The following is a 22,015-nucleotide window of genomic DNA, read 5'->3' as shown; positions in this document are numbered from 1 at the left end:
TTCTCTAAATCTTGACATACATCATTGTGAATTTCAGCTCGAAACGATAGCTGTAGAGTCGGAAAAGCTTGAAGAGTCTAATGACTGGATTTACAATTGTTGCTTTTAAACAAGCCCACTTGTTGGCGAGTTAATTTTCTATGAAAAGTTCGCTACAACAGAAAATTGCCCTACATCCGACGTACGAAATAGCGCAAATGATTTTGAAAGTACCGATCGCGTGTCCGAAAGAAAGAAAGAATCGCGGGAATGTAACGAGACGTTTTATTATTTGAAGCGCGAGAGTTTTGCGCCGGGAAAACGAGATAGCATCCAGTTTATTTCAAACTGACAACCGGAGAACGTTCGCCCTCGTAAATTCGTACCGTTGTATCTTTTATTTCGTAGATGGAAACGGGGCATTTTAATTTCACTGCCATACATGCACGTTTCGTTGCGCCATGCGAATTCCGCGCGTTCGCGCGTCTATAAAGGAATCACTGTTGCAATATTTCCTGGACGATTCTTTACATTTCACTTAATTAATACATCGTACCACAAGCAAGAAAAGACCACAGAGAAACGATATAACAAATTACTTTTTCTATCTTTCACGGGGGTGTAATTTTATTAAATATGAAGGAAATGCAATACGTTGATTATCAATTCCACACCACTTAAATAGCCTCATTTGTCTTGCGGAAATTTTTTAAAAACATTTTTAGTTATTTTCATTACCATATATCATTCAAGTATTTTCACTACCCTTTCAAAAATTTCGAGAATATTAACCCTTTTATGGTGGATTTTGTTTGTAGGCAATGTCGTAATTTATGAAGACATTAGGTAATTAAACGATAAATAAACTTGTCTTGTAAAATTGGTCTTGATTTTAGTGCATTCTATCTTCGTTATAAAAATATCAGAGAAAATGGGGTTCTGTTAGTAGAAATTAATAAAAAAGAATGTTTCTCACGGTCTTCAAAAAATTCGGTCCTGAAAGGGTCGATTGCCTCGCCGTATAAATTGCGCTTTTACAATGAAATACGAATGTACTATCTATATTTCAAATTTCATGTCATTCCTCGCGCTTAAAGCAGACTATTTCCTCAAAATATTCCATTTTAGTCATTAATACTTCATTTCCATAGAAGCAGGAAAGAATTAACTTTTCTATCCGCGTTTAAAATGAGATCAAACGGCTTTGATCAAAGCGGAGATAGTGTCCGGTACTTTGAACGATTGTTTCAGAAGAGACGGTCACCGTAGATGGAATTTAAACAGCTACACGTCGGAGGGGAAGCAGAAAACCAGGATCGGGAGACAAGGAACGAACGGCGAAGCCCCGAAAGGAGAGCTTCTTTGCGGTTGAGAAAGCAGACCTGCCAAACGTCTGTCGACCTCCTCGACCATAAACGTCGCCTGTTTCTTCATCGTAGCGGATCGCGGTTCTTCATAAATATCCGGGCGAAACTTGCGGTTTCGCAGGCTGAACTCGACTCATGGTGCCAGAAGGGACGTTTATTTTCACGGCTCTCGGGCCCTCCAGCGACTCTCGATACACAAAACGAGACGAGTATTTTACGGTGACTGCTGTCCGGTTCGACGAACTCCATAGGCTACATATGTACGCTTTAACAAACTTGTTAAGCGTGGACTTCTTGCTTTCTCTCGTTCTCGGATAAGATTTCGACCGCAAAAATCGACGCGTTCAGTTCAGTGACCGAATTCTCAAATGGATTGAAACTAGTCGAAATCGAGCGTCATTCGAATACAAAAAATTGGCTTTCATCAAGCCAATAAGCACAGTGCTGTACAATGCTATGCAGGGTTACGAAAATCTGTTTTGCCCGCCTTAATTAAAATGTCCTATCTTTCCTTTTTCAAGACGTGTGCAGAAAAATTTGCAATTTTCCGTGTCTTTTACCTTCCAAGTAAAGTTATATTGTATAAGGCGTTATACGAAATGACGATTAGATATTTTTAATTTGATGAAGGACGACCACAGTATAATAAAACTTCAGTTCCCTCGAACATATATCGTTTCGTAAATATATGAATCGTCAAAAATATGAATTTGCCTAAAAGTCCATAGTCTAGTTTTAAATAAAGAACAACAAAGATCGAGGAAACCAAAGAACGGCTGTCACTGCTTTTCAATATATTATCCAAACAACGACAAACTCGAAAAGAAATCAAAATAGTATTTTAACGTACGATCGAGAAACATCGCTGTCAAACCGGTCGATTTATTTGTAAGGTAAGAACAATGTTCCAAAACGAGGAATTAACGAGACGACAATGTGGTCATAGCTCGTACTATCCACCCTCCAACCGCGAAACTCGTATTTCATAACGCGATACGACGCGTCTGTCCCAGCACCGTCCGTATCTACTGACTTTTCTCTTTCCATTTGCCCTGGCAAGCGACAATGACTCACGACGACCGCGTTCTCCATTCCTGGCAGAAATACGGCGACCGTAGTGCGTTGCAATCGCGTCCGCCTATGGGTAGACAATTTATTAATTGTCCCAGCGACGGCTTCTATCCTCGTTTCTCTACCGGCTCTCTTTCGAGCTTCGTGACACTCTTCTGCGGCGCCTGATTCGGAGGACGAGTTGCGACATTACTTGTAGGCGATCGTTGTTGGCCGTCTGAAAGCTCTGCCAGGGGAATGGCCCACTTGTTCTTCGAGACGTCCAAGGCAGATTCCGTGAAAACTTCCTAATCTCCATCTCGTTTCACGATATTCATCGAGCGTGTCGAAACACGGTGCGAGCGAAAAGCGTTTCAACCCGCGTCGTATTATTAGAGACGGACCCGGCATTTAATTATGGGATTTGTTACACGCAGCCGAGGCTGTTCGATATTAACGTTGCTCGCTGGGAACACTGCCAGGAAAACGCACCCTGTAATCACTCTGAGTTGGAGAGAATATATATATATATATTTATATATATATATATATAGAGGATGGAAGCTTCGAGTTTGTTGGAAATGGTAGTTTTTTGTGAACCAAAAGCGGTTTGTCGAGAAGATTGGAATCGGAAAAATTCCCATAAATACCTTCGCGTGAGATTTTTCTACATAATATTTGAATTCATAATTTACGAAAGCGTCGACTTTATCAGAGATGGTAATTTCTTGCGAATCGATTCGATGCTTTTCTACCATGAATAAGATCTCTCTACGTGATATTCTAACTTATGAAGGAGAGTTAGTGCTTCGAATTCATATTAGATGGTTCCCCATAACAATCTTTGTTGCGAATTATCGACTAAAGAGCAACCGGTCAGGTCAAACCGATCGGTCGATATCGCGTACCTCGAATGACTTAACGCTCACGGTAGAGAAGGTTCAATAGATCGAGTGTTAGAGTAATTTAGCACTGTATTTGCACTTGTTGTATAAAAGTAAAGTGTGATGTTATGAACACGGCGGTGGTAAGAACTTGTTGGAAGTGAAGTATTTCATCCTCACAGTACGATGTCTAATGATGCTAGCGAAATCTAGCGATGCTAGCGATGCTGCGAAACTGTCCTAGTATATTGCTGATTATTCCCACCAGCCGTTGGGTCTCGTCTTTCCATCGTGCCTTCCTGGGTTTTCCAGAGTTTTTTTTATCTAACCTCATGCAAATTGACATGTAATTCGGAATTTCCTAAAGAAGAGATAGGGCCCGCCCGAGTCATAAATGGACGGCCACACAAAATTCCGAACAACCTTGAATGAGATCTTTCTCCGCAATATTTTAACTTACGCACAAACGTAAGTATAGAAAGGAATGGAAGCTTCAAGTTTATCAATTGAAAAAAGCCCTATTACTCAGGCGACAACTTGACATAGAAAAAGGGAATGCAGAATATCACTCACCCATCCACGTGATCCGAACTGCTCTTCGCGGGACCGTTGGCGAATTCTGGCGGAGGGTCTGGCGTGTTTGGACTCAAAGGGCTGAGAGGTCTCCTCGAATTCTCTCCTAAGATATCTTCGAAATCCACCACAGGCGCCGTACCTCGCACAGACGCCTTTCTGACCAAAGAAGGCGACGATAGTTTTTGATGTTTAATCATGTCCGACGTGGCACCGTACGAGAATGGTTGACTCGTCTGTCTCGCGTGATAGGGGATGTCTTCGTCGATATAATCGATATTTCCAGGTGGTGAAAACGAGTCCGCGTGTTTTCTGTACGTGTCCGTGGAGGTATCAGTAATTTTTCGATCAGGTGACATACGATATTCGAATTCCTCCCTTCGATGTTCAATTTTTGCTGGTTCTCGGTACTCGTTCTTCAGAGTGCTGTAACTGCTGCTCGAGTTATATGGCGGACTGGATTCTTTCGCGGTGCTGTAGTTCCTGTACGAATCTTTCAACGTGGAATAAGTCGATGGGGAATGACTGCTTGTGTGGCTGCTGTAGCTGCGAGTTTCCTGAATGTACATCTTCTCGCTTCTGTCTGTTCTATACTCATCTGACGGAGGATCTGGCATCGACTGTATTCGAAAGATAGAAATCATTTTTTACTGAAACTATCATTGTTGCCCTGTTAAAGAGTGTTTGATCTAGGCGTGGAAGACTTCTCAAGATCAATATTGACCGATTATTTAACTTTCCATAACTTTGCGTAACTTAGGATTGTGTATATGTTCCTAATTCCTAAGAAGTCTTAATTCTTAGATTTTCTTTCTCTCTCATAGGTAAATAAAATTTAGGTCGTAGAGAATTAAAAACGAGTTATTTAGAAATCACATTTGGCAACTCCATACGTCAGAAAAGTAGAAAAAGACGTCTATGTTACAAACGTTACTTTCTAAATTCTACCTCGAACTTTACGACTATTTATATTACCTTCTTACGATAAATAAATTTGTGAATACAAATGTTCTTTTCTCAACAACTTGACAAGTTGACCACTAGTCATATGCTTGGATAACGGAATTTGGAAATGAACAAAAAATGCAATCGATCAATTTATCTTCCGAGAATCTTACTTGTTTTGTATATCTTCGATAAATTTTTAATTTCGCAATGATATAAGTTTAAAAGGAGGATAGACGTACCTCAACAGTAAGCATCATATCATGGAGAAGCTTATCAAGATCACCATGAGCCTGGTTATCCGGCTCTGGTTCCGGTGGACTAGGTCGTTGTGGTGGAGCACTGCTGATGCCGCTGTCCATGGAAACTGTCAATGGTGAGCCACGGGCACCACCGGCAGCACCCTGGTGTACCACAGCGTACAGAGATCCATCTATGGGACCGCAGGTGTAACCCAATCCGCGAGGCGATGTCTGAACTGAGGAACTCGAAGGTGGTGGCGGTGATAATGGTGTTTCCCGTCCTTCTGAACAAAAATTCCGCGATCAGATTAAATTTCATATAGGCTGCACTGCGTCAAACACGCGAGAACGAGCTGCTAGTGAAGCTGAGGAAAATGTACTTCTGCAAACAACACGTTAAGGATGTATGCTACCTTGACAGTATCAAAAAAAGAACTTTTCGCTTCAAGTGTTTAATTCAAATATTTATTTCAAATGTCATTGAATGTGATGGACGAATAAGAATGTTCTAATAGAAGGAATATTAGTTACAGCGAATAGTAAATGCGTTACTATCATCTGAAAAACATCTAAATTCTTCGCTTTATAATTATTTATGAGATAAATTCCCAAACTTCAGCTGTTTCGCCCTCTTAAAGGAAACGAAGGTTAATCTTAACCGAGTCTAATTACCAAAGTGCGAATTGTTAAGGCTATTTCTAATTTAACGTTTCGATGTCTCTTTCGTTTTTCCGAAATTAGCGCTAATCAAGTTATTCGCGTAATTTCCTACAGACGCCGAGGAACAAAGAGAGCTCGTTAAGAGGGAACAATCGACTGTAAATCGTTGACCGATGAAACTGGCAGAGACTAATTGCGAGCGAGAGGTTAAGAACCGAGCAACTTCGAATTTATGCTATCCTCTTCTTCTCTCTTCCAGTACGTCGCGCCAATTTAACGCTAATCCTCGTCGCTTGTGTCACGCTACAGTAATTCGCGTGCTCACGGTTAACGTAGTATCTGTCGCGGTCGGTTATCCGCGGGATCGAGCGCGAGGAAAGTCGAAGTTCACGCTTCAGTCCATCTAAACCGAGAAATTCGCGTGACGCGTGCAATCGCGGCTTTCGTACTGGATTTCCAGAAATCCTTGTCACGTAACGCGACAGTCATCTTAAGGGACATACGCGGTCCCAAGAACCTTCTTTCTACACGGAGAATCCGGCACAGCGAAAATATATCTTCCGGTATGTTCGTGATCGAAATTCTAACAGGCGGGTTCAAACAGAAACAGCAAAGCGTCCGGTAGACTGTCATCTACGGTGAAAGTTTTTCTCGTGGGAATAGTTGGGGATAATCGATAGACGATGGTATTTTTACGATCTCCAAGTGAATCGAATGGCGCAAAGAAAACGATACGCGTGTATGTTTTTGTTTCCAGAAGATCGATCTCTCGTGGTCTCTGAATTCCACGATAATAAAGACTGGAATCGAAGATGAATAAAAGGGGGGAAACAGACTAGCTTTTAGAGTGCTGTTTCAGAGTGCTCTTCTAGAGAGGCTTTAGGACACGCCGACACTCATGGGTACGCCATTAGCTTGGAGTACGTGGTCTCGCCGATGCGATGGTTTCCGCCTGTGTGAGGATTCTAGTGGATATTCGCGTATGGTATATAAGTTTTACTAGAGTTTATTCCCCTCTTTTACAGCGAGAAATATGAACAGCGTTCTTAACCATTTGACGAAGTTATAAAACTTCTTAGATTGTCATTATCATCCTGATGCTTTCATCGTTTCTTGTCCAATTGCATTTTCCTAAGAGAAATCTATTTTGTTTGATAAAGTGAGAGATATAAATTTTGAGATATAAAAAGCCAAAAATCCCAGCAAGCTTAAAAATTAATTTTAAAAGTATCTGAGAAGTTTCTGCTCTTCTCACTTAAAAGATCCTACCAAATATATTTCTTATTTTTCCAGATGTACTGAAATACATCCTCGAAATTCCCCGTGTGTTTTATTTTATAAATAAAATCACATAATCAACATTGTTACGAAATAATGACTAAATGTTTTAAATTGAGAGAGAAAAATAAGAATTCCTTTTTAAAATAGTAAATGTACGACGTTCACAAGTTTTCATGTAACTATCTTTGAGATTTTACAACATTCAATCTCACGATCCATTTTCTCTCTCCTTGCTCTCGATTTCAAGCGATGAACCAAACGACCCACGTCACCGTACCAATATCCATCAAGATATTGAAGGACACCAGGTAGACCCTCTTCGAATCTCTACTAGCAAGATGTCATTTGAATTCAATCCGTACCCGCTTTATCTCGGCGACGTATCTCTCGAGAGCATAAATCATATTTATTCGTTTCTTGGCGATTCTGTTCGCGAAGGGGGAAGAAAACAGCCACTTCGTCGGTACCGTCTAATCTACCTTTGACCAACAGATGGAACGCATTTAACACCCGCGCGCAAACGCGAAACACGCCGCGAACGACCAGCCTGTTGCTCTTGATCGAGATCAGAGGATTATTGCGAAGGCTCTTTCACCGCTTGGACGAGCGGAGAATCTAAATGGCGCCGGCCACGTTGAGCTCCAATACGAAAACGAAACGACGCGGTAAATCATTGGGGTGAATATTTGCGAAGCAGAGATAAGAGTCGAGTGGAAGCTGCGACGATACTGATACCTTTATCCTCAACTTCGGCTACGGTATAAATATGAAGATCACCAAGGGAAAATGGAGGAATTCGTATTTTTTATGTTTCACAAGGGGAGCAACAACTTTGAAGTTCTATACGTTACTGATCAATCTTTTTGTTTTTGTTCGAGTTTGACTACGTACACTACAGTGGCTGGAAAAAAGTATTTGAACATTTATCAAAGAAAGCTTCTACGAGCGTATTGTATGTAACATTTTCAACTCCCTTTTAATCATTAAGTAACATCGAAAGCTGAAAATTAAGAAATATAGAAGTGTCATGTTTTACCTGTGTACTTGTTATAATATATGTATAGTTCGTATCTGAGATAAAATTTAATGAATTTTTAGTAAGATTCGAGGAAACTACCTTGTAGTACTACTAATGTTTTTATGCATCAATCGATTTCCACCTAAGGGACAGACCACCCAGGATTGTTTCGAAGAAGCCTGTCCTAAGGGTAGATTTAGGGTTTTCGAGTGGTTCGATGGAACTGGTCGTTACCCACGTCGCCTGAGGACACCATCTTCTTCGAAGTTGCTATGCGCAGCTTCTATGGCCGCAGGCCATCGAATTAGCAACATATACAGAAATTCTAATTTTCTGAATAGGATACTATATGTCATGAATAGCAAATTGTCCTTGTCAAGTTATTAGATATATTGTTAAACACATTGTAGATTTTTCAAACTGCTTTCAAATTTTGCCAATATAATCACGATAGTCGTGCTTCATTACAGTGTTAATTACATTTAAATATATTTTATATAATACGTGCAATATAAAAGTTTGCTATAGTAAAGATTCAAATATTTTTATGTACGCGATACACGGTATAAATCAACGTCGTTCTTTTTGTATCAGTCGGTACTTCGTGAAAATATTATTGACACCACGTGGCAATATATAGTAATATATATCGCTCATAACTCTTCGATCATACACGCGGGCACGAATCGCGTTTAAAACGTCCCGTGGCTAAAAGCGTTCGCGTTTCGAGCCAAAAAACAATTGATGCACGACCATCGTCGTTGTCTGATTGTGAGCCGAGTGCATTCAACAACGTTCGATAAGAATCGAGACACAATAAAGTTTCGCTCGATCGATCCACGTCCTTGGCTCTGATCGTCGTGTTCTCGCCACGATGCACGCGGATGCAAAAGGAAACGGTGAGAGCTGAGTCGCAATAACAGACGACGAGCAGAAACGTAATCGTTGCGTGGACGTATCATTTGGCGCAATAAATCCGCGCGAATCGTGAGCGGCTATTGGCCGACGGCAACACCAGCTATCCTTTGGACAGTCTGCAGTCGCAGCTGCAGCTCGTGCACGTGTTAAGTGTTCTGTCGTAGATCTCTACGTGCTTACCACGACGATTAACTTGATCTATACCCTTCTGCTAGGATATCGAATCGATAGAAACTAACGCTGTGTCATTTCCCATATACAGTTCTAAATTAATCTTGGAAAATCGTACGAAAATTTTGTTGTAAAACGGCTGAAACAATATTACAATTTTCGAGATCTCTACAGTGCCTCCTTGATAATCGAATTAGGACTTTATCCTTCAATTTTAGGAAAAGTTCGAAGATTCGGTAACAGGCGCCAATTGAATCCATTTACGAGATCCTAAACTCCTATTATCCGAATGAGGAATCAGAGATAGCGACGAACTATTCTTTCTCCGGTGACATTACATAAATAAAATGCTGTATCGCATACGAATGTGCAGATTTCTCACTTACTTTTCTTCACGCAATGAAATTTGAACATATATCATATTTATCTATCACCCAATAGCAAAAGCAAAGAGTAAGTCTTTCTATTAAAAATTTAGAGATGGTTCACCAAATTAGCAAGCTATAGAACAGAATTCAGAATCTCATCTATGACCGATTGTAAATTGTATCTGATAAATTGTAACTAATTGTAAATGAAATCACACGTATCAAGTATCAATACATACGTACATTCTAGAGCTACTAAAGTCTCGATATTTCACAAGAGGTCCAGCTTCCTCGCCGAAGACACGGAGAAGAGAGGTCATCGTGATATCAGCGTATGATTTGCGAGGCGCACCATTAAATCGGGTTAATAGAGGAAGCGATAAACCGTATCTTCTCTCGTAGAGCATAGAAGCGGGACAGAGAATTTACCAAGCGCACGAGTCGGAAGTGGTCGAGAGAACGATCGTTTCCACGAGCTCTGACCGCCATAAACAATCGCGCTTAAACATCGTGCGCTAGTGCACTCGTTGCACCTCGCTAAGTAAACGATGGAATTAACGACTCGAATGACGATGGCTGGTGAAGCGCAGCGAGCGACGAGCATCGTCTAACGACCGCGATCTAATTTCATATCGCACTCTTTAATGCCACTGGCACGCACATTTCACGCACGCCCGACAATCGTCGCTGATTAAGAAACGCGTACGCAAAAACATTTTTTCTGGCAACGCTGAAAGATGCCATCATTTCGTGGAATAGCTAAATAATTTGACTAGATAAACGTTTATTTTCCATAGATATAGTTGCTTATGGAAGTATTCGAACAGTTGAGAAACAGATTATTCTATAAATGCCTTGAAACTCTTCACTCGGAACTCTTTATTTATGGTTCAGGAAAATCTCAATAATGTAAGGCAATATTCAGAAATTCATTGCCATAAAACAGTATACGAAAATGTTTTTTTCTAAAAATGACCGTGATAGATGATTTAAGATTTTTGCACGCTACTATATTTCAAAGAAATAGAAATTTGATAGAAAATTCATTGGAGTCTCGTCAGAAGTAGCGTTGAACTAAACATCGTAGAAACATTGCGATTTACGATGAAGCGTCAATATTTCATTGATAGATCATCACGAAGAAGCTCGTAATATAATAGGAATCTTACGTAACGTAACGCGTCTCGAAATGATTCTCAAACATAGCTACATATCTGGCTACATATCTAGCTACATCCTCGGCTACATGTCTATCTAGAAACCAACAATCATCAATTTCACGCTTTAAAACAGCGCAAAAGTTTCTCGCAATTACTTCTTAATCTATCCATCGATCAGGAATTACTGAAACGACTCGAATTCCACTTCCTCGATGCTTTTACTCGACAGTGTACATTCCACGTGAGAATTTCAGTTTTCTGTTTCGTTTCACGCCATTCAATGAACGTACACAGGGACGTACGTATCTTTACGACATTCTAGATATCGTATACGAGTGTTCAAAGGCTAGAATACCTCTGGTTACGGTGTTAAAAACGAAATATATATATCGAGGTAGTCTGATATTATAGATTTCACCGAAGAATCGTTTCGTCTCGCTGTTTCTGTCTCTCTCCGACCAACCCCTGCTTCTTTCGCTTATTTCCAAGTGCACACGTATTGTATTAATAAGCTTGCAACCAGAGGATCGTGCGGCTACGTTGCCTCGTCGAGGTGAATATGGTAATTAGATTCTCGCGCGGAGACGTCATCGCTTTAGCCGGTTCTCCCTTCTTCCTCCTTTCTCCCTCGCCGGGTCTCCTTCTTTATTTTATTTCCTCCCTTCCGCTCGCGCCCTCCTTGCCCGCCATTCACAGGCCCATGCAGATTACTCTCGCCGTCTTATGGTAGTAAAATTCGCCATTGGCCGGTTTCCGACGGTTTCTATTCATACGGTCGGCACGGACCGTCATTATCTTCGGCGGAGAAAGAATCGAGCCGTAGAGGGTCCACCAAAGAGGAAGAGAGCGTAACCGGGTAAAAAGGTAAGACGAGGATGGTACGAGCGGCGTTGCACGCGTGTAAAACAGAGAAAGAGAAAGAGAAAGGGAGACGCGTACGAACGAATTACTCGTTTGACGGCCTTATAGAGATTCATGAGACGCCGATGGGAAGTGGGCAACGATCCAGACGGAATATACCTTCTTCGGGTACGATGACAAAAATGCCAACGAGGCGGGGGCGTGGTAGCTGCGGGGAAACGCGTGCTACTCTCTTTCACCAGGATTTTGTGTGCACTTGGACATGTATAATTTCTTCTTTCAAAATAAAACATTATTCCGGGAATCAAGAGATCTATCGATCGTTATTTCAAATAGGACAAAAATAATAAGAATTTGATGTCAATTGGAGGATAATCGCTTGCAGAATTTCAGTTCTATTAGTCAAAGTACACACGATGCGTTGATGATCGCTGACGTAATAGATGAGATATGATAACTTCACCTTTGATCGCGGTCAGGATTCCAAGAAGCCAGCTCAGATGAGAGAAAAATCGACGAGCCTAAGGAGATGCCCGAAGAAGATCAAGTTTCACCAACTATCCACGGAAAAAGCGAATTCTCCGCAGCGAGATGTTGCCGACGACGAGAGAAGAAACGCGTGTTCCGTTCACCGGCAGCACAGAAACGGCACTGTACGTTGCAAATGCTGCACGATGCTGATCGCCACCACTACCACCGCCGTCATCGCGATCAGCATCAACCACCACCACCGGCTACGTCATACTATCGTTCACCAGCACACCAGTAACCGGGATATCGTCATCATCATTGGAGGCAGGCCTCGTTTCTTCCTACGCAAGAGGCTGCCATGGCGAACTCTCTTTCTGCCTCCACATTCGATAGTGAATAAACACGCGTACACACTCTGTATACTACGAGGAATATATGTGTGTGTACGTGTGTGTCACAATTGGTTTGGTTAAGGAGCGCAGTATGGTGTCTATGCTCTTCCGTGTACTTACTTCGTTTTTAGCGAAACAAGTTGATCTAATTGGCGGTTGGAAACGTCTTTTGATGGGGTTATTGTTAGCGCGTCTGACTTGCAAGCAGACCGTCTTTGGACCTTAATGTGTTTCTTTACTGTTATTTACTTCTTTCTGGCAGCCTGACGCTGTCAAATTGTATCAAAATTGTAATAGAACCTTTTAAATGCCTGTAACACAAGTTTTCTAAATATTATTTTATAGTCCTCTGTGAAAATCTTTCTCGTAATATCTTCTACAAACTTTTCTATAAACTTTTCGTGAATTTTTTTGTATCTATGAGAAAAGTTCGAGAAATTGTTATTTTTACTGTAAATTCTAAAAAATTGACGACAATGTCCGTTTCGTTACGTTCCCTATAATCCTTCATATCCATTCTCTATCAATCTTCTTTGTAAATTGTTAGCCCGTAAAAATTCTTACTTTTACGTTATAATAAGTTACCAGAGACTAACATCAAAGTGTAATTCACCACACTGTAAACTGGTAACCATCAACAATGGAATAGAAGTACTATCGAATTGCAAAAAGTGTTTGTCTGATCAGCGATCTTCCTATTCTACTTATTTCACGTCTCCCTATATTATGAATCGTTGGACTTTGCATTTCAGGTGTTAAAAATCTTAGTTCATCTTCTCTACAACAGAATAAAAGTAATAATTAATTCGAAAAAAGACTTTGTCTGATCAGTGACCTTCCTATTCTACTTATTCCATGTCTTTCCTTATTCCACATTGCGTGCCTTTGACTTTGCATTCTATTTGCTAAAAAAAACTCAATCCATTTTCTCCGGCGTGATCGAGACGCGCGTAATTTCTGCTTCTCTACGAGGCATCGTATTCACGTGGTTCCTGACCTGCGTAAGCGTGTGTGAGGCCAACCGCGTGCACTCTTTGAGCGGGTATTGCGTGTTCACGGAGGCCCCTCTACTCATTCGACTGGCCTCCAGTCGCCAGTCCTTCTACGGCAACACTCAGCTCTGTACAGCTCGGCTTCGTCGTTGTCCTCGTAGTGGTCGATCGTTCGAGTCGATATTTCGTGCGTGCACGCACAGAGCGAGATGTTGTCTGCTCCGAGTAAACGGTACTCACCGCGTGCTCGTGCCACTAAATTCGGTACTTTGCTTTCAACATCGGCCAACATGATGACATAATCTGTCTTTAGAATCTTCAATCAGGCTACTTAGAGCCAAACGCAACCCGCGTACTCGCGCTTTCTTGTTTAGTTCCTCGAGTTCATGCTTCGCGTGTTTTCGTTCCTCGAACCGTATTCCCCATTCCTATTTCTCCTTCCTTAATCATTTTCAGAATCATAATTTACGGAAACAGCGTTCTTTGTAGATTTTTCGATTTTATCATACAGAAATATTGTAATTGGTGTTCAACGTCTCGAACAATGGATTGCTTATCTCATACAAATTTATTTATCGCGAGAGGATGACAAAGAAGATAAACTGTAGAAAATTACGATTCTGGCGTTACTTTCTCTATTTTTTAATTTACGAAAGTGACGCTCGTATAACGCTAGACCAAATTTAACGTATCTACAATAAATTGCATCTAATTAACTCTGATGAAAAGAAAATGTGTTCCGAGAAAGAAAAATTCGCCTCAACTCCGGACGATTACTCGAATAACCATTATTCTTCGTTACGCATCAAGAAACTAATCCTGACTCCGATTGTGTCCAATCATCCTTCCCCCTCTGAATCAATCAGAATCGTCAAAACGAAGGGCAATTCAACGAGTCAATGGCAATTATCATCAAATCTCCGCAGACACGTTTCTTTTTCTGTATCCACGTATCTCGTTACGTAGCTACATGGTGTTTTAATCGAGATCCGAGCGATTCGTTGCAAGGAGAGACCAGTAGCTGGGCGGCGCAAATGAATGGCTGGCAATTAATAATTCATCATCCAGCGGCGCGATTGAACGCGTTGAAAGGCCACGCACACGCCGTGTACTTACGTACAGGTAAGAACGAGTACTCTACCGGGCACGCTTGCAAAAGGACACGTGCCATAACGCGTAATACGCATCTATGCGGGCTCGCTCGTACGAGCAGCAAGAGCATGCGTGCTCGATCGCAGCACGCGATGACTACTAATTTTCAGGATGCGTTCTTTACAATGTGTTTTAACACCGGAGTCAACCGCTCGTTATTTACAAATCATTTTGTAAGCGTTCGCGGAACGTTGCAGTGTTTAATGATTAAACTTCGTCATTATATTCTGTGGATATAATCAAGGAAAAAATGTTGCATAAACATCGATCATTTGAAGCCTTATTAAAATATTATAATAGAAATACGAAATATAAGAGGAAAGACAAGAAGAAGGAGTAGATTTAGAATCAATATAATCTAACGAACTAATCTAATATACTTGTTCGATATAACTTTGAAGAAAAAGAGTCGATAGAATCGTAACGCACTTGCCAGAGAATTTGAAATTTCAAATTCAAAAATCTTAAATTTTGCGCGCAGAGGGAGAAAAGGTAATAAAATCGCAGCATTTTTGCTCAGAGATTTCAGATTCCGATTTTTCGACAACATAGTATCATTCGTCGGCGTGTGACAACGAATTCAAAAGAAAATCAAGAGAATCTGGAAAATATCAAACAATTTCTGCACAGTTTTAATAAAAATCAATAAAATCGATAAAATGGGAATATTTGCAAGGGCGTGATGAAATCAAACAACGATTCGTTGCCTCGATCGTGTTTTATCGTTATACCTGATCCTTTAGATAGTACGTAATTCGATCATTGATCGCGGCAATAAAATACGCGTGCCATAAACTATAAACTACTTATGTAAGCCTCAGGTCGGTATCAAGTATGTCAGCGTACATTCACAAGAATCATACGTGACGTTCGTAATGATTACTAATCGCACTGATCCACGCACGTGTAACAGAATACAATTCGTTGAACAGATCTGTGTTAAATAAGCAGAGAGGAGCTGGAACTCCGGTAGCCTAATAATAACGTAGTCGGAGCAGAGGTCAGGCTGTATAATGGGCTCATATGTCATGCGTAATTTACATAAATGCAGTGCACGAGGTAACTAGATCGTAGACGAGCATCGTCATTGCATGACGTTCTGCCAGACTTATAAATCAGCTTGCTTGAATTTCTAGCTTCGCTCTATTAAAGGAACAAAAGATATCGTCGTACTTTGTATTCTTGACATTTTAAGACGTTTATCCTGCCCACTGTTTATTAAGAATGATAGAAGCTTTAAAAGATTCCATTTTGTTCGTGGAATTACTCTCCTTAATTTCTTCTTTCGTTTACTTTTATACTGGTATATTTTACAGATAAAAGGATCTGTAAGTATCCCTTAAGGAATACTTCGGAAAATCTTAACTCCAAACTTAGATCCCATTTTCTTCGCGGAATTATTCTCTTTAATTTCTTCACTCGCCACTTTTTATTCTGCAATATATCGTTAAAAGATTTGTAAAACTTCTTCGGGGAAAAATTAAGAAAATTATTCGCTCCTAATATCGGACTTCATTTTATCCATGCGATCTCCCTATTCATCATCCTCATTCATCAAATCTTCTCCAAGCAAAAATAATTAAAAATATTCAAGCGAGCATAACTCTTCCCAGTTCTCAATTCTACTTTCTTTTCGAAATTATCCTTCGTATTTTCTCCATTCATCATCTTTTATTCTGAAACATCCTGTAAGAAAGTTTGGAAAGCCAGACGAAAGATTACGGAAAATCTTCAAACGAAAATAATTATTTCTTCCTAATCTTCTACTTCATTTCGTTCACGGTATCTTTTCATTCATCACTTTTCACATTGAAGTATTTTTCAAAAATATTTTCAAGCCTCCTCCAAGTAGGAGATAAGAAAAATTTTCAAATAACTACAAGTATTTCTTCCTGGTTTAATATTTAAAGTAATTTCTGCTTTTCCAAAGACTCCAATAAGAGCCATTAATCAAGCTATTCGCGATAAGCGCAAGGTGCGCCAATCTCGATAGCATTCATTCCAACATTTCCTCGGCTCGATTCAACGGTTCGGCTCGATCGAATGATCGAAAATCGTAAACCTACCGGTGCGTGATTCATCACCGGTAAATCCAGATTGGCGGTGTTTGTCTGAGCAACAGCAGCCCAGGCTCGTCCGAGCGTATCGTGGCTATTTCTACTGTCAGCCAGTGACGAGGACAGAACGAAAAGTTGGTCAGTTAGCGTTGGCAAGTGGCAAGTGGTATTCCTAGGTAGCCAATCTGGGACAAGGACGCGTACACGATTTGTGCGTAAGGTGAGGCGACGCATAATGCGTGCTCCATACATACACCAGATTCATGGAAAGACGAAACTGTGGGAACCGGGTTCCAATCGTTCGTCACTCCTGCGAGTGAATCTAACTGCGACAATCCTGCGGAACCGGCACGACGTATCACGATAGATCGCATGAAGCCAGATCCAGTCTTCGTTATCGTAAATTTATCAATTTTTCTCTAAGTTTCACAATAGGCAATCTTTTCTAGTATGTAATTTTCTAAGCGAGAGGAGGAGAGAAAGAAAGAGAGAGAGAGAGAGAGAAAATTTGAATCTACCTGAGATTATAAACGATAGAAATATCAAATAATAATTTGTGTAGTTGGATTGCAAAAAATGTCTGTGTAGTACAAGACATAGACTACTTAAAATCGATTAAACGAAAGGAAGAATCGAAATAAGTTAATGGAACGTGAAACACGATGGAATACACGCTATAAAAATTAGATATTGTAAAATTGTTGTCTTATGAAATATGTCGGTATAGTTAAAGACATAAACTACTTAAAAATAGATTCAAGTGAAAATTTATGTGAGGTCATAAGCGATAGAAACTTTGTAGCGCAGTGATCTAAATACAGATTTTCTGATTATGAAATATCCCTGAATAGTTAGGGACATGGGCTACTTAAAAATAGATAAAGTAAAGAAATATTCAGACGTGTTGATGGAACATGAAAAGAACGCCAAAGACAAGCGAGATGCAAAATTCTGACTCGTAAAAAGCTTCTGTATAAAAGAGACGTAAACCGAGCCGACTGTTCTTTAATTTTCCGTAACGTAACGATTCCGAACAAATGCCTCCGTTCGATGGTGAATTATTTTTAACTCGTGACAGACGAGAAACAAACCGCGTGCACCGTATGCTGACTCTCAAAAATCGTTTTCACGGCACGACCCCAGCCTTTTGTTCGGTTCGCTGTCGAAGAAATTGTGCGGCTCAACGAGAGAAGAGAAAACGTTCGAAAGACTGGATCAGAAGAGATGGGAAGAGAAGGGGTTGAGAGCAGGGAAAACAGAGACAACAGAACCATTGTCTTGTCGCTCTTGGTCGTACGTCTTCCTGTTGTTACGTCACCATTGTTTACTCCAACCCCAAGCAACTCCCTCGTGCACTTTTTATTTCGTCATTTCGATACCCATTGTGCAACCGATTCGCCCTTTTATGGCAAACCTTAACGGGCCCCTGGCTATGGTGCGGCCCTGTCAAACACATCGATCAATTGTCTTTTTTACCGAGCTAGTCGGCTACTAAGTGAAATAAATCGCCATCCCTTATGTAATCTCACTTAGAAATTCCAAGCGTGCAAGTTTCATTTATTAAGCTATTAAGAGCAAGCAATAACTTAGCATCAAAAAATTGCAGATTTTAGTTGGAAGAGATAAACAATATGAAATTCTGTTCCATAATTACAATATTATACAGTAGAATTTGATAATGTAAATTAATTGAAAATTGTAGCAAATGGAATGGTACATTAACGCAACACTGGTCTTCAATTAGTTAAAAGATATGGCGCTGTAATTAAAGAAGAAAAGAGTGAACAGGGAGAATGAGAATCGAAAGAAGAAACGAAAGAAGAGATATCTAATGATTCATTAAAATGATTCCAAGCAAGTTTTCAACCTGCAAATATAGGTTTTCGATTGTTGTTTCATTCAGCAAATGTAACGGATATCTTCTTTTTTACAAATCACCTCTTTTACGATAATTTATTTGAGAAGTTACAGGCTGTTGATTACACTTAATTTTATACCGAAAATTAAATATCCTTCTAAAGAATCTATTCGCCAAATACAAGAACAAGAAAATAATTTTTCCAAAGAAACTCTACTCGATTAATCTTTCACAAGGTTCCTATAAAAATAATCCTTAAATTGTGAGTCACTAACGACTAAGAATTAATATATCCAACAAACCGTATAACGTACGAGGTTCACGATATGGCTGTGGCCTCGATGCAAGGCAAAGGTCAGGACTGCATCGTCGAGCGTGCAACAACAAATTGAAAGGGACCTCACGAGAGACAACCCGAAGGAGAGATCGTTTCTTTGAAAGCATCGATATCGCTTGAACCCGCGTAAATGGTCAAACGATGCTGGACTAGAAATCGGCGAAGAAAGCGGCATAATTATGACATTCCGCTTGACAATATCCATGTCCATTGCCGGCGTTTGAACGCCGGTGAAATCTTTCGCTCCGCGGACGGAAGTTGTCCACATTCGTGGTCACTTCCATCTACGGTCCTTTTTTCCAAAGATTACAAACGGCCTTTCCGAGAACGGCCTTTCCACTGGTCCGTGTTGTTTCTTGGAGCGAGAGTAGCAGTGACAAGCTGATTTACCAATTTTGGATAAGAAGTCTCTATTCTGTTCGCGCTTTTCTCCTCGTGAGCGCACTGTGTATGGATTCCATTGGAATAAACGAACGCATTACTCAACTGTCGGTGGAAAGTTATGGTTATTGAATATTTGTATTTTTCAGTGGAATTAACAAAGCGCAAAATTTGTATCGACGAGATGAAAAAAAAAAGAGAAGTATATCATTCAAAGAGAAGGTAAAAAGATCATTAAAATCCTAAAAAACGAATTATTTCATAGGTATTACATTTCCATGAAAAATTACGAATTGGTTATTTTGTCTATTCTGGTATTTTTGATATTGAAACTTCTATTGAAATAAGCAGAATATACAGTGTTATAAAATTACATTAAATAAAGATTGCTTCTTTGTAATTAACTAAAATAAGCTAAGTATCCTAAGAAAGTACGTAAATGTATTCGACACAGAAAGTAATAAACGGAATATCGGAATCTACAAAAACTACTCTTTTTATTCGACTAATCAGCTAATAATTTGTAATATTAAAAACAAGTTTGTTTGTCACTTACAAAATACGTTCTCCGATTGCCAAAACTTTTCCACTGCGTCGTATATTCACCACGTACTTGACAATCGCGTTCTGATCTCACGTCGAAACTGCGATCGAATTGCACCGATAGATGGTGGATACATAGGTGGAAAGGAACCGAGCCACCAAGAAGGTTGGAATAATATAAACAAAATCACGCGTACAATTGGCTGCTGGAAAATCAGAAACCGCTCGGAGGTTCCTGCCTCCACGTAGAATCGCGCGAAAACTATTAAGCTTCGTCTCGTCCCGACGCGTCTCGACGCCAAGAATAAACCGACACACTCCCCACCATCGAAACCACCTTCTACGTTCTTCACATTTCCTTCACTCTTCAAGAATTAACTTCTGAGATGATTGTTGCTCTTCCTACTCAGCTTTTGTAATTGAAAATGGTTTCACTCAATATTGAGGTTCATTATTGCACCGAACAATTGACTGTTTAAATACTTTAGCGACCTTCGCGAAATACGTGATTGCAACATCTTGTAGCTCTTATATTTAGATTTGTTCTAAACTTTATCGGTGTATTCATAATAGTTGGATCTCATTATAACGGCGAGGAAATGCCAATGTGTTTCGTAACATGTATATAATGCACGATATATTCACAAAAGGTATCCGTAAGTGTCCCAATATTTCCGTGAAAAGTTATGAGAATCGTTCATTCTATGTTTCTCGTTCGTTTCTATTTTTCTCTTATACTCGTTGTAAGTTTATCGTGAGGAAACAGTCGCAGGGGCAAGTGCTTTTCTATAAATTCGTGGTAAACTGTTCGAGCGAAAGAAATTTAACGACCGTTTCGTTTCTCGTATATTCCTTTAAAAAGGCAGAATTGAGAGGATAGGATATGGCCAGGAAATGATCTTGAGTTACGCTAGAAATATTTTGATGTTGAATAGAAGCCTAGAAAGTAACGAGATAGTAAAACGAGGAAATATTCTGAATTAAAATCGTTCAGCTAATGGCAAATATAGTACCTCTATGATAGTAATGTTGTATATTAATGCATCAATTAGCTGCACCAAGGATAGCGAGATCATACTTTATGCGGTCATAATTTATTAATCTAACTATTTATAATTTAACTATTAAGTGCTTCGTTGGTATTAGACAAATAATGTGTTGCATTATTGGCAACGTACGAAACCTACGAGTCAAAATTTGCGATCATTGTATGATCATTATATGTAAAGGTACGGCAATGTTCTTCTTGACAATCAGCTATTCCAAGTTTAATTATTATGTTTCAGGATTTATGGAAAGAGCGGTGACAATGGATGTTTCATGGAAATTCAAAATCCAATTTTTCTAAGTCTTTGATTTTTCTGTGACTATTAAAGTATCTACTCTATTACTTTATTCTATTAATAACTGCATTTTGGTTGATTAAATAAATGTGGACGCTGCTCGATCTATGATCAACCAATTACCGTTAGTGGATCTTTTCCTTCGAAATCGCTCCTTGCGACTATTATAATTACTTCGCAGTATTTCATTCCAGATTAGTGATGAAAATTAATATCTATCACTCTAGGAGTTTCCCTTTGACAACGGGTAACAGGGTAGAGAAACAGAGAGCTACGAAGATGTCTTTATTTCGAGAAAGAAATTTGACCAATAAAAGAAGAGCTTCAGACACACAGAAGCTCCGTGGGAAGACACTAGGCAAGGAGTTTCAATAATAAAAAGTATTGCAAGACATCAAAGACGGAATTCCAGCGATAAAAGTAACTGCGTGATGATATAAAAATGGGAAGAGTCTAAAGATAAAAAGATCGGTAGATGTGCAGTAAAAGAAATTTAAGCAATATGGATTAGTTCAAGGGCATTAGAAAAAAAGTACCAAATGAAAAAATAGTGCGAGAGAAAAAATTTCAACGGTGAAAGAACAACAAAAAAAGAAAAAAAAAGGAAATTGCAGGAATTATAAACAGACTAAATGGAAACAGACTAAGTGAAAGAGAAGATTTAAATATAAAAAACTAGTTTAAAAGAATGAGTTAACAGAAATTTCAAGAGTAAAAAACGAGCTAAAATAAATATTAGAACTCTTTAGAATGTACTTAAAATTGTTAGAAAACTGTGCAAATATTTCTATACATATACAGCTTGGTATTTGACCATAGGCTACTATAATATCTTAATCGAATCTCTCTAACTGTTTGATTCTTTTGGTATTATTAAGAAATTCAAACAGATTACGATAAGGCTGAAAGGAATGAATAAGAATGGCTGGAGATAAGGGATCAACGAGAACGGAAATGAAAGGGGACAAACGTAATAATCGCCCGCGGTGCGAAAAACACTGCTCCAAAGAGC

At 39.6% G+C, this 22,015-nt stretch overlaps 1 protein-coding gene across 15 annotated transcripts in view; it reads right to left on the bottom strand.

The window, feature by feature from the left end:
* Positions 1 to 22,015, bottom strand: part of by (focal adhesion protein tensin) — a 180,557-nt gene that overhangs the window by 12,746 nt on the left and 145,796 nt on the right. For 14 of the 15 annotated variants that reach the window (XM_033326979.2, XM_033326977.2, XM_033326981.2 and 11 more), the window contains 2 exons: positions 5,041 to 5,324; positions 3,854 to 4,473 (listed from right to left, as the gene is read on the bottom strand). In XM_033326979.2, the coding sequence (XP_033182870.1) occupies positions 3,854 to 4,473; positions 5,041 to 5,324 (904 nt within the window). The remainder of the gene's footprint in view (positions 1 to 3,853; positions 4,474 to 5,040; positions 5,325 to 22,015) is intronic. The other variant, XM_076622788.1, reaches the window with a different exon arrangement.

Source organism: Bombus vancouverensis, chromosome 11, assembly GCF_051014615.1.
Source record: "Bombus vancouverensis nearcticus chromosome 11, iyBomVanc1_principal, whole genome shotgun sequence".
NCBI classification, from domain to species: Eukaryota; Metazoa; Arthropoda; class Insecta; order Hymenoptera; family Apidae; genus Bombus; species Bombus vancouverensis.
The sequence above is the reverse complement of the archived record's forward strand: the minus strand, read 5'-3'. Positions and strand labels throughout refer to the sequence as shown.